Here is a 14251-nt window from a genome sequence, read left to right on the forward strand (position 1 = left end):
ATACCGTGATTCATGCTGAAAAGCCTCCTGGCCATAATAAAAGCGACTTGATATCCAAATCTCACTAGAATAAAAATGACAAGACAATTATAAAGAAAACTTGTGGGTACGTGGCGAGTCATCTGAAATAGTGACCAACTCATCTGTTATGAATGTCATAGTGAAAGCAGTTTAATCCAACACAACAGATTCTCCCTGCGGCATGCTGAGCGTACAGTTAATATGAAAGCAGAGATGTAACTTAAAATCAACGAGCGTTACATAAGCTTTTTAAAACAAATTATTAAAGCCAGAGGAAACGGACAATGCAAACAATAGGTACAAATAGTAAAATAACATTGACTGTGCATAAAATCTTTCGGAAAACACTACAAAAACTGGTCCCAAACTTAAAAACGAGAGTAAAAATATCAACACCTAAAATGAACATGTATGCATTGTATATAAAAAAAACACTTAACCCTAACACTAAGTGTAATCATTATTTTTTTTAAAACTTTTTTAAAATGTATTTTTAACGAGGTGCTTCTGAGAGATTCAAATTTTAGGGAGTCCTTTACACGTGTAACCACAAAGTGCTTTCAACTTCTGTCCAGCTGAAAGGTTGCTGCTTATTCTTCTTCAGGTGATTCCTCAGACTCTTCCCGCGACGTCTTCCTATCAAGCTGTGTTTCTGTGTGGGGGTGTGAGAACTCTGTTACCTTTTTATTTATTGACTATCACAGCATCAATAATGACTTGGTTAAGTATTCAGTACCTTTCCTTGTTTTGTTCGGGCTCTTTGCATCCTCAGTGTCATAACCATCACACCTCTCGAGTATAATGTCCAGGATTTTGGTCACTTGTGGGTGTTTGGCTGCCTTGGTTAAGGTTTCATCGTCTGAGCTGTTGCTTGACGGCTCTGGAAAAGGATTCATGAAACATAAATGCATGATAGAGAGTGAAGGAATGCTTTATATTATTACATTTTCCTGAAGATTTGTTTGTCCGGTGAAGGGCTTTCGCCGGAGTCCTGACCTGACTCGGGCGTCTTTCTTGTCTTTTTGGGAGTTGTGTTTTTCTTCTTCCTGGGTGAAGCCTTTGTTTTTTTTGGAGTTAGTTTTGCCTTGCGTTTCTTTTTCCGAACATTAAACAAGGGTTCATCGTCTGAACTTTCGTCGGAGTGTCCTGCAAAACAACAGTGACGGGAGCTCGGATTAAAAACAAACATATTCTTCAAAATGATCTGTTTTGTTCACCGTCATGACCGTCATGACTCAGAACCTCGTCTCTTTCTTGATCCTCTGCGTGGCGATGCAGTTGCCTTCTTTGTGTTTTTCTTCCCTGGTTTCTTCCTTCGAGCAACAACCTTGTAGTCATCGTCGTCATCGTCATCATCATCATCATCATCATCATCTGAGCAGCTGTCTGAGTATGAAGGGTCTTATAAAAATATAAAAGGTTAGTACTAAAATCAAGCTATTCTCTCTGGTCAGTCTGATAAAAGTGCTGCCTACCTTTTTCGGAATTGTCTTTAGGTTTTGTTTTCTTGCTGTTTGCTGAAGTTGTTTGCTCTTTGGGAGCCTGTGTCTTTTTCCTCGTAAGAGTTTCCAGCGGTTCATCATTCGAGCTGTCACTGGAAGACTCTGCATATTTGACTAGAACAAACAAAGCATGTATTTTAAATACAAGTTCAACAAGAAGAGCGGTTCAGATTAGCTTTGGTTATCACATCGGAACGCCTACCCTTTCCCCTTCCTGCATTCCTTTTGGATTTTATTACCGGTGCTGCTTTTCGAGTCGGAGTACCAGAGGACTTTCGCTTCGGGTAAATTTTCTTCTGGAGTTCACTCAAAGGCTCCTCGTCCGAACTATTATTGTCATCCAGCGATTCTGTGTCAGAAGTGGAAGAAGAGAAAATAAGTATCTTCTGCAGAGGACAGAAACGTTCTGTTGCTGCTGAAAACTCAAGGAGATGACATCCTTTACCTTTCTTCTTTGAATCGACAGATTTTTTGGGGGACCCGGAGGAAGGCTTCTTTGCAGCATTCGAGGACTTTTTGCCGATTTCTACGAGTGGCTCATTGTCGGAGCCATCATCTGAGTTGATATCTGAAACAGTTGCATATATCAAAAGATTTAAAGCCAAGGATTATAGAGAGGAAATATGGCTGATGATGTGGGACTATAACCACCTGCTTTCTTGTCATTTGTGCCATTAGATTTGATTGACTTGTTGCCTTTTTTCTCTGGTTTCTTAGCTGGTGGAGTAAAGACTTTTTTCTTTTTCATCAAAGGCTCGTCATCTGAAGAGTCATCCGAAGCTACAACAGGAGAAGATGGACACGAACAAATTTCAGTGTTTTTTGTCCTTTGATTGTTACAAATACATTGAGAATGTTTTGTTGTTGTCCTCACCACTTTTGTCCTTTGCTGAATTAGGGCCGGATCTGTGCCCGTTTCCACGTGACTGTTTCCCCTCCCTGCGTGGCTTCTTCAAGAGCGTCGGGAGAGGCACGAAATCTTCAGAGCCGGAGCCACTGTTTCCTAATCAGAGACAGGATGGACACCAGGAATTACATCTCTAGTTTGGCCTGGTAAAAATGATCATGAAAGTTTGACAGTATATTCAGACCCATAAAACTTCCCATTTTCTAGTCTGCGTATCCAGATTTTACTTTGCTGTACTGCGAGTATTTTCCAGTAGCTAGCGTCAATGCATCAGTTGACTCAGCAAAGTTATACAACTGTAGTGAACTACACTTTTAACAGATAATGAATGATTGAAAACTATGCATGCATTCTTTTGGGACAAATCAGGTAAATCATGTAACATTGTCAAACCGGCGTTATTGTCCATCTACAGAAAAATGCAGCTATTTTTTCATTCATACTTTAAAAACTGGACGTCTATAAAGGCCAGGTTCATCTGTGAATGTTAGAGATTATGTTTGTAATGTGATTACTTTTCATGGGTTGTGCATCAACATTACAGATTAATAGGAAATATAGGGTTTAATAAATTACAGTGACAAGCTATGAAGGCTCCAGTTAGACAGTCTAACCAACTATATCCCATGTACACAGTAAAACAAAGAACCATTCAAGCATCAATATATGTGAATACTATTGGGATATTAGACATGTGACCACTGTTTTCAAATAATTACTAACTTGACCATTACAGACCAAAGTTGATCTGGACTATAACGGGGCAGCTCCAATTTGAGTAAACGTAGTATTCATGTAGAATTGCACCTTTCAGAGACTTGCGTTAACTTTATACTTGTTAGATAACGACAATTACTCTGTTGGAGCTGCTTGACCTTTAGCTACTTATATATACTTTGGTTTGCCCAATCTATAGGCGTCATTTTTTAGAAGCTACTTATGCGTTTTTCTTTTCACGTAAAATGACAAATTGCAAATAATTCAAGATGAATGTTATAAAGTACAGTATAATATTGTAAAAGTGTAAATATTCAAGCAAATAAAAGTACTATAACCCGGTCGATGATTTGTAAAGACAACCATCTTAACTGTTCTGGAAGACGTTAGCATCCCGGATGGCAATGCTTTATGTCCAAGTTGTAAATCCATCAAGCTAACTTGGCTTCTCCGCAGCCCTATAAAATGTCTGCCTCCTCAGCTATAATTAAGAACATTGTTCCTCAAACTACCTGGAGAGTCGTGTGCCACATCGCTGGCCACGTCAGCTGTGCTGCAGTCCATCTTGTTGTTAAGTATAATTTAATGCTCTTCAAAATCGCGCCAAGTGGTTAGCTTCTTGTTCCAGCTAGCGCCAACTTCGCAGTTTTGTTGTGAACACAAGCTGCGAAGCGTGCTGGTGCACGAGTATACAGCTATCGTGTCACAGAGTGTCATGAAACACGCTTTAGAAACCAGTTCCTCCAGTCATAGCTGTAATATGTTTCTGGTTCCCGTATGGTTTGTTTTCTTCCGTTTCTGTTTCTGAGCGAAGCGCCAGGGGCGAGTGTTGATGACGTATCTTCTTCTTTTACGGTGGCTTGGAACCGGACTTCATAAAGGTGCATACCGCCGCCTGGTGTATCGGAGTGTAGTGGAAGATGCCCCAGCAAACAGGTAGCTTATATATAAGTAAAACTTGGATACAACGTATTGCATTAAAGTATTTGTTTAAAGTACATGTACTTCACTTGAGTATTTTCATTTCACGCAACTTCCCACTAAGCTAACCTGAGAGGCAAATATAGTATTTTTTATCCGGTTAAGGTGTTTTTCTGGGACTTTTCTGGGACTGAATGCGGAGGTAGAAAATCCACGGCCCGCCACTACTTATACATTTATAAGATTGCAAAGTGTGGAGTATTTTCAGTTGAGTAAGGTTTGGAAATGCAGGACCTTTAGTCAGGCATTTTTACAGTATCTCATAATACTTTTTATTGGTCTTAATGGGCTTAAATTATCTGAAAAAACTGTACACACAACACCATTGTCATGTACCTATGGTTTTCATCGAGTCTCTGTGCTCCCCTGCTCTTATACCAAGATATTCTTTTTTTGTACGAAAAGTATCTATAAATGACTAATTGATGCCTACTACCAATACAAAAAATAAGAATAAAAATAATAATAAATGAAACTATCCGACTTGACCGCAGTTTTTTGTTCACACCCCCCGTAGTTTATCTCGAAGAAGTATAAAATAAGTATAAATAAAATAAATAAATATAAATATGCGCAGAAACGACGCACTGCGTGTCTCCCTGACAACGAACCGGAACCGGAAACGTGGCGGCGAGATGTCGAAGCGCAAGATGAATAATGTGAGAGGCGAACAGTTCGTGTAGCTGTTCCAGCCTATAATTTGTTTGTGTACATTCAGATTCAATATTTTCTTCGTCTTCATTTTGGCCTTTTAAGGTAAGCTAACCGGTCCTTCTCGGACTGAGAGGCCGGGTTTAAAAATATAACTCGTTAGCCGGAATATCAGTTCAAAACAACGGTAACGACAGAGGATGGGTGGAAGAGATGCGCTTGTTTTTAACATACTTGTACCCCTGAGACACCTTTCATTCATGTTCCCACTCATCTTGTGGACAATTTTAAAACTCCGCCCTCGCGGGACTGTACGTTAATCAGCACAAACCTCCCCTGACCCTTTGCTACATAACATGATAATATCATTGATTAGTAGCTAACGTTAGGTAGACGAAGATGCATTTGCGTCAGTGTTAACATACTTTAAATTTAAAATCTTAAATGTATAACAACATATATATATATATATATATATATATATATATATATATATATATATATAAAAAAAATACATCTTAAATGTCATTTTCTCAGACTTGAAAACGACATTACTGTTTAGATTACAGTCAGCTGCGTTTGGAAGCTCAGTATCATTCCAACTGATGAGTAAACTGATCCTGCATGCTAATATGAAACACTGTCATTGTGTTCACTATATGTCACTGTTTTCTTTGCTGACATATATCTCACATCTAGTCAGACAAAGTCCTTATAACTCTTACTGCTGGTCAGTGTGATGCCTCAAAAGAAAAGAAAAAAAGTTCAAATCTTTCTCACTTTTCACCAGGGGAGGATGAGTTCGGAGACGGTGGACCGGGTGACTGCCGTGATCGGCAGTCGGCCCAGCACGCCGCTTCAGACGTCCTGGTTTGAGTTCCTCCTGGACGGCAGCCTGCTGGAGAAACACCTCCAGAAGTCAAACCCAGGTCACTGACAGTCATGTGATGTGATGATTGGTAGTGGAGTGCAAGTTACAGTTGGAGTGCAAGTTAACCCGACAGCCAATAAAGTGTTAAGGACAGCTGAGTGAATACTAATTCATGTTCTCTCGTTCAATACCAGCAGGGTGCATTAATTAGTAGCAATGCAATTCCTCTGATTTAGCTTGAAGTTAATACACACAACAGTTCCCCTCATGTTTTAGCATAAAGGTTGTGTTATGGTGAATTCTTCTCATTCCTGTGAGTAATGGGCTAAACATGAACAACAAGACCCCATATTGTGACACTTGCGGTGCATCTAGAATGAGAGTTGTGTATCAATAATGTGAGAGGCTTTCCAAATCTGAAAGGCATGATACAAGTTTTGGTGCCTTTTTTAAAAAAAATTTTTTTTACTGGCATTGAAATGTTATTTGATACATGAATTTGTATGTTTCCACAGACCCGGCACCGGTGCAGCTGATCATCCAGTTCCTGGAGCAGGCGTCCAAGCCCTCCGTGAACGAGCAGAACCAGGTGCAGCCTCCGCCGGACAACCGCAGGAACCGCACCCTGAAGCTGCTGGCACTGGAAGTAGCCGCCCACATGAAGTGGGATCTGGATGCTCTCGAGAAAGGGTATGTGTTTGTGGGAAAGGCTCTTTAAACGTATCATACGGACGACGCCAGTGAAACTTTTCAAACTTGTCACCGTGCATGTATGCAAGAGGTTCTGGGGTTGCAGAAATGTGTGTTTGTGCAAGTCTGTTACGTCGACCTCTAAATTAAGCGAATGTAGCGTTCGAACATTTTGGAAACAGTTACCCAGTGACCTCAACAGGCCAAAGCGTAAATCTAATGTCTATTAGCAATTGATACAGACGTTGGCGTCCTGTAATGATTCATCTTTCTTCCCGAACCCAGCTTGACCATTCCCGTATTAAATATGCTCCTGAACGAGCTCCTGTGTGTGAGCAAAGTGCCACCGGGGGTGAAACACGTGGACCTGGAGCTGTCCACGCTGCCACCGACCACGGCCATGGCTGTCATCATATACAACCGCTGGTGAGTAAGAGCCACAGGGAAAACTCACTGAGACCGGACGCACCGGCTGAGGTTATTGCGTTTGTGACTGTGGCGCAATAGTTAGCATGCCTGCCTTAGGATAAGTGGTTCGAACCTTGAAAACAAGCTCTGCTCGTCCACGAGCAAGACACTTAACCCCTAATAGCTCCCTGTTGCTGTGTCTCCGGTGTATAGAGCAAAAATGTTAGTCTCTTTGAATGAAATGTCAGCTAAATTAAATGTAATTAGTCACAAAATGTAAATGTTAATTTTAAAAAAAGAAGAAAGAAACCACTTGAAATAAGTTGAACAAGTCGTCTTGTTCATTTCCTCTTGTGTCGTTCAAAGGGCCATCAGAACCATCGTGCTGAGCAGCTTTCCAGAGAAGCAGACCAAGCCGGGGCCTCACCAGATAAACATGTAAATACTGCTCCTCCCGTCCCGTTAACACACTCCGGTCTGGGTCTTTCTCATTTGCCCGATTTTGTGTCCCCACGAGTCCTCGCTCCTCAGTCTTTTGACCCAAACAATTCAATCTCAGCGCTTCATGTGGAAGGAGCGGCTCTGTTCCTTAATCGGGCACACGTAAACAAATTATGTTTACGAGTGCAAACATCTGCGGACATCAAATTCAGCACTAATTGAATACATGAAATATTTATGACATGCATGTTCTGTGTGTATACAAAATGCATGACATCTGAATAATCTCCTCACTATATGCCACGTTGTGATGGGATTAACAGTAAATGTAGATGTTGTCCTAAACATCGTTATGCTCATCTGACAGAGATTGTGAAACACTGAAAACTGAAACAGCCCGTCTCAGTTTCACATCTGAATCTGGCTTTTAATGGCATGGAGACAATAGTGAGTTCTGGTCTTGTGGCCTCTTGTAGGTTAAGCATCGTGCAGCAGGAGAAAGAGATGACCGAGAACATCCTTACTGTGGTGAGTAGGAAGTGGGAATCCACGGGAACGCTGCTGTGTGTATGTTTATAATCATGTTATCCCCGTTTCAGTACGCCTGATACTGCCTAAGAAATTGTCTTCCATGCCCTTCAGCTGAAGGAGCAGGCGACCGACTCCATCAGTGTCCTGGAAGGAGCCGTGCAGCTGAAGAAAGACTTCTACGTCCACACCCTGAGGACTCTGGATCTGCTGGCCGCTGACGCCGCCGCCAACGGAGAGACGGAGTCCTCGACCGCGGGGCTTCGCATCAGTGCGGACGAGCTGCACTGCCAGGTTCGTGGATGTGATGAACCTCATTGGTTTGACCGGAGAGAAGAAGAAACACTAACTTTCATATTGAATCTTCAGAGTAAACTGTCACTCAAAATGTTATTTCAGTCAAATCTAATGAGTCATACATTTGCTCTTTTGCTGTTTAGGTGCATTATGATTTGGGAGGTATTTTCTTCCAACAAGGCTGCACAGACCAGACGGCCTACAAGAAGGCCCGGGACCACTTCAGGCAGACAAAGGAACTGTTAACTAAGGTAGATTTACTTGTTCAGATATTTGTCTTCCTTTTTAGTCCTTTTCACATGTTGATCCATTTAAATTGTTTTATTTTTTACAGCTGGACTCAACTGTCCACGTGCACCTGGATGAGAAACGTCTGGCTGGTTACTGTAACGCCTGCAGGGCTTTGACCGAAGACTGCGACCCCTCCGACTCGCAGAACATGCCCTACAATCAGATCAACAGCCTGATCCGGGCGCACAGCTACCAGGTCGGTAAACTGAAGTTGCGTGAGAGATACCAGGAAGATTTTTGACTGAGTGGTAAACACAGGACATACCATGTGTTCCCCTCTCTGACAGGCCGTCATTGAAGCCTTCATCAAAGACAACGTGTGTCGCAGTTTGCCCAACAACTTCCGGCGGTCTGTCCTCAGGGAGTTCCTGTATAAGGTCCAACAAGGGTGAGGGCAAGACGCAGTCAAACACTGTGACAAAGCCTATAGATGTGGTGTGCATTAAAACACAAGAGGGAAGCTAAATGCATCGTATGCTTTTTATAACAATCTGCATATCCAACAACCCGTTTCTGACAGGGAGTCCAGCCTGGATGAGGTCTGCTACAAGCTGTGTGTTTGCAACGCCGTCCGAGACGCTCTGGAAGGGGAAATCCTCAGTGTGCGTTTCCAGCAGCTGCTGCTCAAGCCCAGTAAAAAGATTGTGGACTTCATTTTAGAGGTACCGCTCTCTCACCTTCTGGTGTCTCAAAGAAATGTGTGAGTGATTCGTTGTTAGGAACTCCCAGAGCTTCAACTAGTAAAAGTGCAAACATACAAAGGCTGATTCTGGCTGATTCGCACACTGCTCAGGTTGAAAATGGGCGGAGCTTTGATGGGACTTCATCAGGTCAAAGGGGTCATTTTTTACATCCTTACAGCAACGGCAGACCGATCAAGTAGACTTTACACGCCCACACAGTCCTTTTTGAAGAGATAGTCAGTCAGATTAGCTGAGCACACCTGTGTGGGTGTTCATCTGCACGTTTTAAATCCAATATGTTTTGTCCTGCAGGTGTGCACGCTTTCTCTGGAGAAGGACCGACCATCCGAGACATCCAGAAGAAACTTGGCCACTTTCATGAAGTGAGTGAGAGCAGAGTCAAGGTCACTTTAGAAGTTGTATAGTTATTACACACTGATGTCCCAGTGCATGTGACTTTAAAACTATTTAGTCTACCAGAGGCTACAGCTGGGAGGCTCCGTTAACGCCGTTGTTATCCTGCAGGACTCTGTGTGAGACCCTGGAGGAGCTGCCGCTGCTGTTCATGGTGTCCTCTCACAAGCTCTTCATGGAGCTGTTGAAGGAGGAGGAGAGGAAGGTTCTGGTGGAGCAGCTGAGGAAGAGATCGACCACGATCAACCTCAGCGCCAAGCCTCTGCCGTCTTTCTACGACATTCCAGGTGCAGCGCCGGGTTTTTTTTCTTCTTGTGCAAGACAGCCGGACGTATCCGCTTGTTTTGTCGCGTGTTGAAACTTCCGTCCCCTCCGCAGCGTCGGCGAGCGTGAGCATCGGGCAGCTGGAGCAGCAGCTCATCCTGTTGCTGGAGCCGCGCAGGATACGACAGATCCTCATCGAGCTCCACGGCATCGCGGAACGACCTTTCTGGAGGGTCAACAGCAAGGTCGGAGGTCATTCGTGTCTTAGATTTTTATACTAGAACCTCCGTTATGAGGAATGAACACGGTTCACATCGATTCACATGATGCCAAAATGTAAAAGAACTCAACTTACTGTCGGATGTAATGAAATATTAACTGAAATAATTCACAGTGGGAAGTTCCTCCGGACTACATACACGTGATCCTCGGCATTAAAGACAACCTGACGAGGGACCTGGTTTACATCCTCATGGCCAAAGGACTCCACTGCATATCCATAAAGGTGTGCAAGTTGAACGTCAGCTTGATTACAGCAACATATCTAAGCAGTGAGAATCGGATAAGAGTAGAAATGTTGAATCCCCCTCGTTTCCCGTCGTCTCAGGACTTCGCCCACGCTCGGCAGCTTTTCTCCGCCTGCCTGGAGCTCGTCACGGAGTTCTCCCCGAAGCTGCGGCAGGTGATGCTGAACGAGATGCTGCTGCTGGAGGTCCGCGCGCACGAGTCGATGGCGGCCGAGGGCAGCAAGGAGCGGCCGCCCTCCGACCTGGTCAGCAGGGTCAGAGGCTACCTGGAGATGAGGATTCACGGTGAGAATACGGACACGCTGCACACCCGGAATGAGCGTTGAAGTGTTGTAATGCGTGTTAAATCACTCTGGTGCTGCAGGATTGGAATCATATATTATTATTATCGTTATTATTATTACCCACCGTCATGTGCTTTTTTTTTTTTTGGGGTCTCCAGATCTGCCGCTGCGTCAGGTGGTAGGAGAGGAGTGTGTCGCCTTCATGTTGAACTGGAGGGAGAACGATTACCTGACTTTGCAGGTGCCGCCATCTCTGGTCATGAACAACCCGTACATCAAGGTAAAAACACTCAAGAGTCTACATCAAGGTAAAAAAACACTGAAAAGAGTCTTCATCAAGTTAAAAACACTCAAGAGTCTACATGAAGGTAAAAAAAACACTGAAAAGAGTCTACATCAAGGTAAAAACACTGAAAAGAGTCTACATCAAGGTAAAAACATTTTAAAGAGTCCACATCAAGGTAAAAAACACTCAAAAGAGTCAGTCACTGCCTCATTGTCGCAGGTGATGGATGCTTCCATTGTCTCTTAAACTCTAATACGTCTTCTGTGACTTCAGTGCGACTATATGGATGTTAACTTTAACTCCACTGGGCTTCGTATGCCCTGTAATGGTACGCTGAATTTCATTGAATTTCTTTACATCTCAACATATATACACCCCTCCTCCCCGTTGTCCTCCCGGCAGCTCGGCCAGCTGCTGGCGTCAACGTGCAAAGAGCTCCCGGGTCCTAAAGAGTGCCGGCGCACGGCCAAGGAGCTGTGGGACGTGGTGGTGCAGATCTGCAGCGTGTCCATCCAGCACAAGAGGAACCACGACGGCAGAGTGGGCCTCATCAAACACAGAGAGTCCTCCATGGGCATCCTGTACCGGTACGCTCACAAACAGCCCCGCTACTTACCGTTCTGGAAGGATAATGCAGAGCTAGTATGCGCTGAGCCACGCTCATCTCGGTCTGTTTTCATTTTCTATCCCACGTAGGAGCAAATTCATCACTTTCATCAAGAAACTCAGAGTGAGTATTCAATAAACTGAAGCTAATCCCAGAGTGGCTGCTTGCCATTCACACTGGACGAGGCGCTAATGGTGCAAAAGTAAACTGGTTTCGTGTTGCGTCTCACAGGAGCCGCTGGTGCTGACGACCCTCATCTCGCTGTTCGTGAGGCTCAACAGCATAGTGCGGGTAGGTCTCCGCTCCAGCTGTTAGATGGTGGCAGTGTGCACAGTGATGGCACACTGTAGAGCCTCACACACGCTGTTGGCAGGAGGGACAACTCAGCACATTGTAGGTTCTGTCTCATTCTGTCTGTCTGTGTCTCTATAGGATGATATAGTAAACGAAGTGACAGCAGAACACCTCACCATCTGGCCATCCACTCTCGCAACGTAAAAAACATTTCTGCTAAAATATTTCTCAAACAAAGCCGGTAAACGTGACGAGTGAGTGTGTGTGTGTGTGTGTGTGTATCAGCATACAGGCCGTAGACGTGGAGGCTGTGGCCGTGACGGTCAAGGAGCTGGTGTCCTACGCCCTCACCCTCAACCCCAACAACCAGTCGTGGATCATCACGCAGGCGGATATCTACTTCGGTGAGAAACAAACCAACCGTTTGCGTTTCTGCTGCAGAATTTAAATAAAGTTACAGTTTTTAAAATTACTCCCTGAGTGGATTCAAACAAACAAAAATATTTATATTTTAACTTGAGGAACCAGATGTTTGGAGCTCACAACATCAGGTCTATAACGGACATACAGCGGTGGAAGAAGTAAAAGTAGCAATAACAGTGAAGAAATAAGTATCAATATACTCAAGACTTCTAAAAGTATTTATTATGCAGATTGGCCCCTTTTTATAATAATTAATTCAACTACAACGAAGGAGCCGTGTGTTTCCCAGATGTCTGTTTGACCGAAGCTTTCTTGTTCTTGTTCTTCTTCTTGTTCTTCTTCTTCTTGTTCTTGTTCTTCTTGTTCTTGTTCCTCTTGTTCTTGTTCTTCTTGTTCTTCTCTGTTTTTGGCAGTGACCAATCAATACTCTGCCGCGCTGAACCTTTACCTCCAGGCCGGAGCCGTGGGCTCCGACTTCTTCACCAAAGCCGTCCCCCCCGATGTCTACACCGACCAGGTATAGCTCTCACCACCACGGCCGCGTGATCGCGACTACAATGCGACGTGACGCAGCTTCTATGAGCGAACTACAAAAATGGGGGGGGGGGATAACCGGTGACTTGTAGTCTCAGTCCACTGTGACGCTGAATCAGTGGCCTCGTAACGCTGACTGTCGTCTGCAGGTCCTGAAGAGGATGATAAAGTGCTGCTCGATGATGAACTGCCACACACAGGTCAGATGAATCGCTGATCACGAGGTTTCCATGTCCTGAGTACAGTAGTTTACTTGCTTTTACGGTTTCCCGCCTCTGAAGATGTCTTCCCATTTTTTATTACACCCTCCGTTTCATGTTTTGTTTCCACGCCGCCGTCTCCAAGTCCCCGTGTTAAACTACTTTTTGTCTGGCCTCCCCATCAGGTCGCCGTCCTCTGTCAGTTCCTCCGAGAGGTGGACTACATGACGGCGTTCAAAGCGCTCCAAGAACAGAACAGGTATACGTCGTGACGCTCTGCACGCCGCTCTGCACGCAGCGCTGCACGCCGCTCACGTCTTTCTCTGTCTCTCCCCCACGCAGTCACGACGCCATGGACTCGTTCTACGACTACATCTGGGACGTCACCATCCTGGAATTCCTCACGCGTATCCTTTGTTTTTCAAGCCGTCAGATAACCGTGTCGTTTTTATTGTAGAAACCCACCGTCGGCTAGAACATCTACGTTTGTCACCGGTTCTTCCTTGACCGTGCGTTCAGACATCCATCACAAGCGAGGCGAGACGGAGAAGAGACAAATAGCGGTGAGCAGAGGGAAACTGCTGATTCAGCAACCTGATCCAGCTTTATGATTGCAGCATTGGTGTGATGCCTTCACTGGCCACAATTGTTTTGTTAATGCTTCATGCAAACGCTCCCGGCTTGTGTAAAGTTATCTGAAGTGTAAAAATTCCATAAATGTGGTTTTAGTATTCACGAGACCAGTGGTTCTCAACCTTTTAGTAATGTACCTCCGAAACTAGTGCAAAGTTTATGAACCTACACAATTTTTTAAATATTAAAAATCTCACCTACCCCCCTGGGGTGCCTTCAGATACCCCCCTCTGAGAACCACTGCACGAGACAGAAGCCCAGGGAGCATTTATATGGAGGGCGTAAAACAAAATCAGGGTTAATTTGGCTTTAAAGGTGAGATTTAGATGTCTGTCTACGGTCTAGCTGGTCTGCTCAAAACACTTGAACGAGGGATTTAATGCACCATGAATATAGAAAAACTCAAAACAACCCAAGAAGGGAGAAAGGTTATGTTTAGTTTCCATGAACTTTGGGGAGATTTAGAACTTCTAAGTCTCAAGAGAGGCTGCGTTAACATCTCAATTCTTTTTGTAGATAAAAGCGATCGGGCAGACGGAGCTGAACACCAGCAACCCAGAGGAGGTGCTGCAGCTGGCTGCTCAGAAGAGGAAGAAGAGATTCCTGCAGGCGATGGCCAAGCTGTATTTCTAGAGACCTGTGGACAGACTTTCGGGCAGGGGTGGGAATGTATATTTTATTTTGTAGTAAAAAATAAATACAGTTGCTCATATGTACACTTGTAATCATTAACAAAAATAATGCATCACTGACTCTCCACAGCCCTGAGTTCCACAAACAAAAGGTTGTTTGCAACA

General features: G+C 44.1%; 2 protein-coding genes across 3 annotated transcripts; one reads left to right on the forward strand and one right to left on the reverse strand.

Annotated features, from left to right (window-relative positions):
* Positions 1 to 146: 146 nt before the first annotated feature.
* Positions 147 to 3990, reverse strand: LOC137784523 (uncharacterized). The gene is made up of 10 exons (XM_068575278.1): positions 3660 to 3990; positions 2398 to 2526; positions 2175 to 2303; positions 1969 to 2091; positions 1726 to 1872; positions 1497 to 1637; positions 1264 to 1422; positions 1018 to 1167; positions 758 to 901; positions 147 to 673 (listed from the first exon to the last, which is right to left on the reverse strand). Exons 1-10 carry the CDS (start codon positions 3709 to 3711, stop codon positions 612 to 614), a joined length of 1236 nt encoding a protein of 411 aa, XP_068431379.1. The 5' UTR covers positions 3712 to 3990; the 3' UTR covers positions 147 to 611.
* On the forward strand, positions 3756 to 14166 carry ints8 (integrator complex subunit 8). Of its 2 annotated transcripts, none has more exons than XM_068575272.1 (28): positions 3756 to 4083; positions 5570 to 5708; positions 6166 to 6340; positions 6626 to 6766; positions 7115 to 7186; positions 7666 to 7717; positions 7832 to 8011; positions 8158 to 8265; positions 8349 to 8501; positions 8593 to 8693; positions 8826 to 8967; positions 9301 to 9371; positions 9514 to 9689; positions 9781 to 9911; positions 10061 to 10171; positions 10274 to 10478; positions 10636 to 10757; positions 11166 to 11350; positions 11460 to 11493; positions 11602 to 11661; positions 11803 to 11864; positions 11950 to 12068; positions 12501 to 12604; positions 12771 to 12821; positions 13007 to 13080; positions 13164 to 13228; positions 13341 to 13384; positions 13971 to 14166. In XM_068575272.1, exons 2-28 carry the CDS (start codon positions 5576 to 5578, stop codon positions 14085 to 14087), a joined length of 2988 nt encoding a protein of 995 aa, XP_068431373.1. In that variant the 5' UTR covers positions 3756 to 4083; positions 5570 to 5575; the 3' UTR covers positions 14088 to 14166. The 2 variants fall into 2 exon arrangements, with proteins under 2 accessions (XP_068431373.1, XP_068431372.1); XM_068575271.1 differs by lacking the exon at positions 3756 to 4083 and adding an exon at positions 4753 to 4884.
* Positions 14167 to 14251: the final 85 nt, after the last annotated feature.

The sequence above is a fragment of the Clinocottus analis genome, unplaced genomic scaffold, assembly GCF_023055335.1.
Source record: "Clinocottus analis isolate CAN_PGR_092001 unplaced genomic scaffold, fCliAna1.0.p SCAF_14, whole genome shotgun sequence".
In the NCBI taxonomy this organism is placed as follows: Eukaryota; Metazoa; Chordata; class Actinopteri; order Perciformes; family Cottidae; genus Clinocottus; species Clinocottus analis.

Coding starts and splice junctions, on each gene's coding strand:
- LOC137784523 (XM_068575278.1), bottom strand. CDS start 3,711: ATGGACTGCAGCACAGCTGACGTGGCCAGCGATGTGGCACACGACTCT. Junction 2,304..2,397: donor TTCAGCAAAGGACAAAAGTG/GTGAGGACAACA, acceptor CTCCTGTTGTAG/CTTCGGATGACTCTTCAGAT. Junction 1,873..1,968: donor TGTCGATTCAAAGAAGAAAG/GTAAAGGATGTC, acceptor CTTCTGACACAG/AATCGCTGGATGACAATAAT.
- ints8 (XM_068575272.1), top strand. CDS start 5,576: ATGAGTTCGGAGACGGTGGACCGGGTGACTGCCGTGATCGGCAGTCGG. Junction 10,172..10,273: donor TCCACTGCATATCCATAAAG/GTGTGCAAGTTG, acceptor CCGTCGTCTCAG/GACTTCGCCCACGCTCGGCA. Junction 10,758..11,165: donor TGAACAACCCGTACATCAAG/GTAAAAACACTC, acceptor TCCTCCCGGCAG/CTCGGCCAGCTGCTGGCGTC.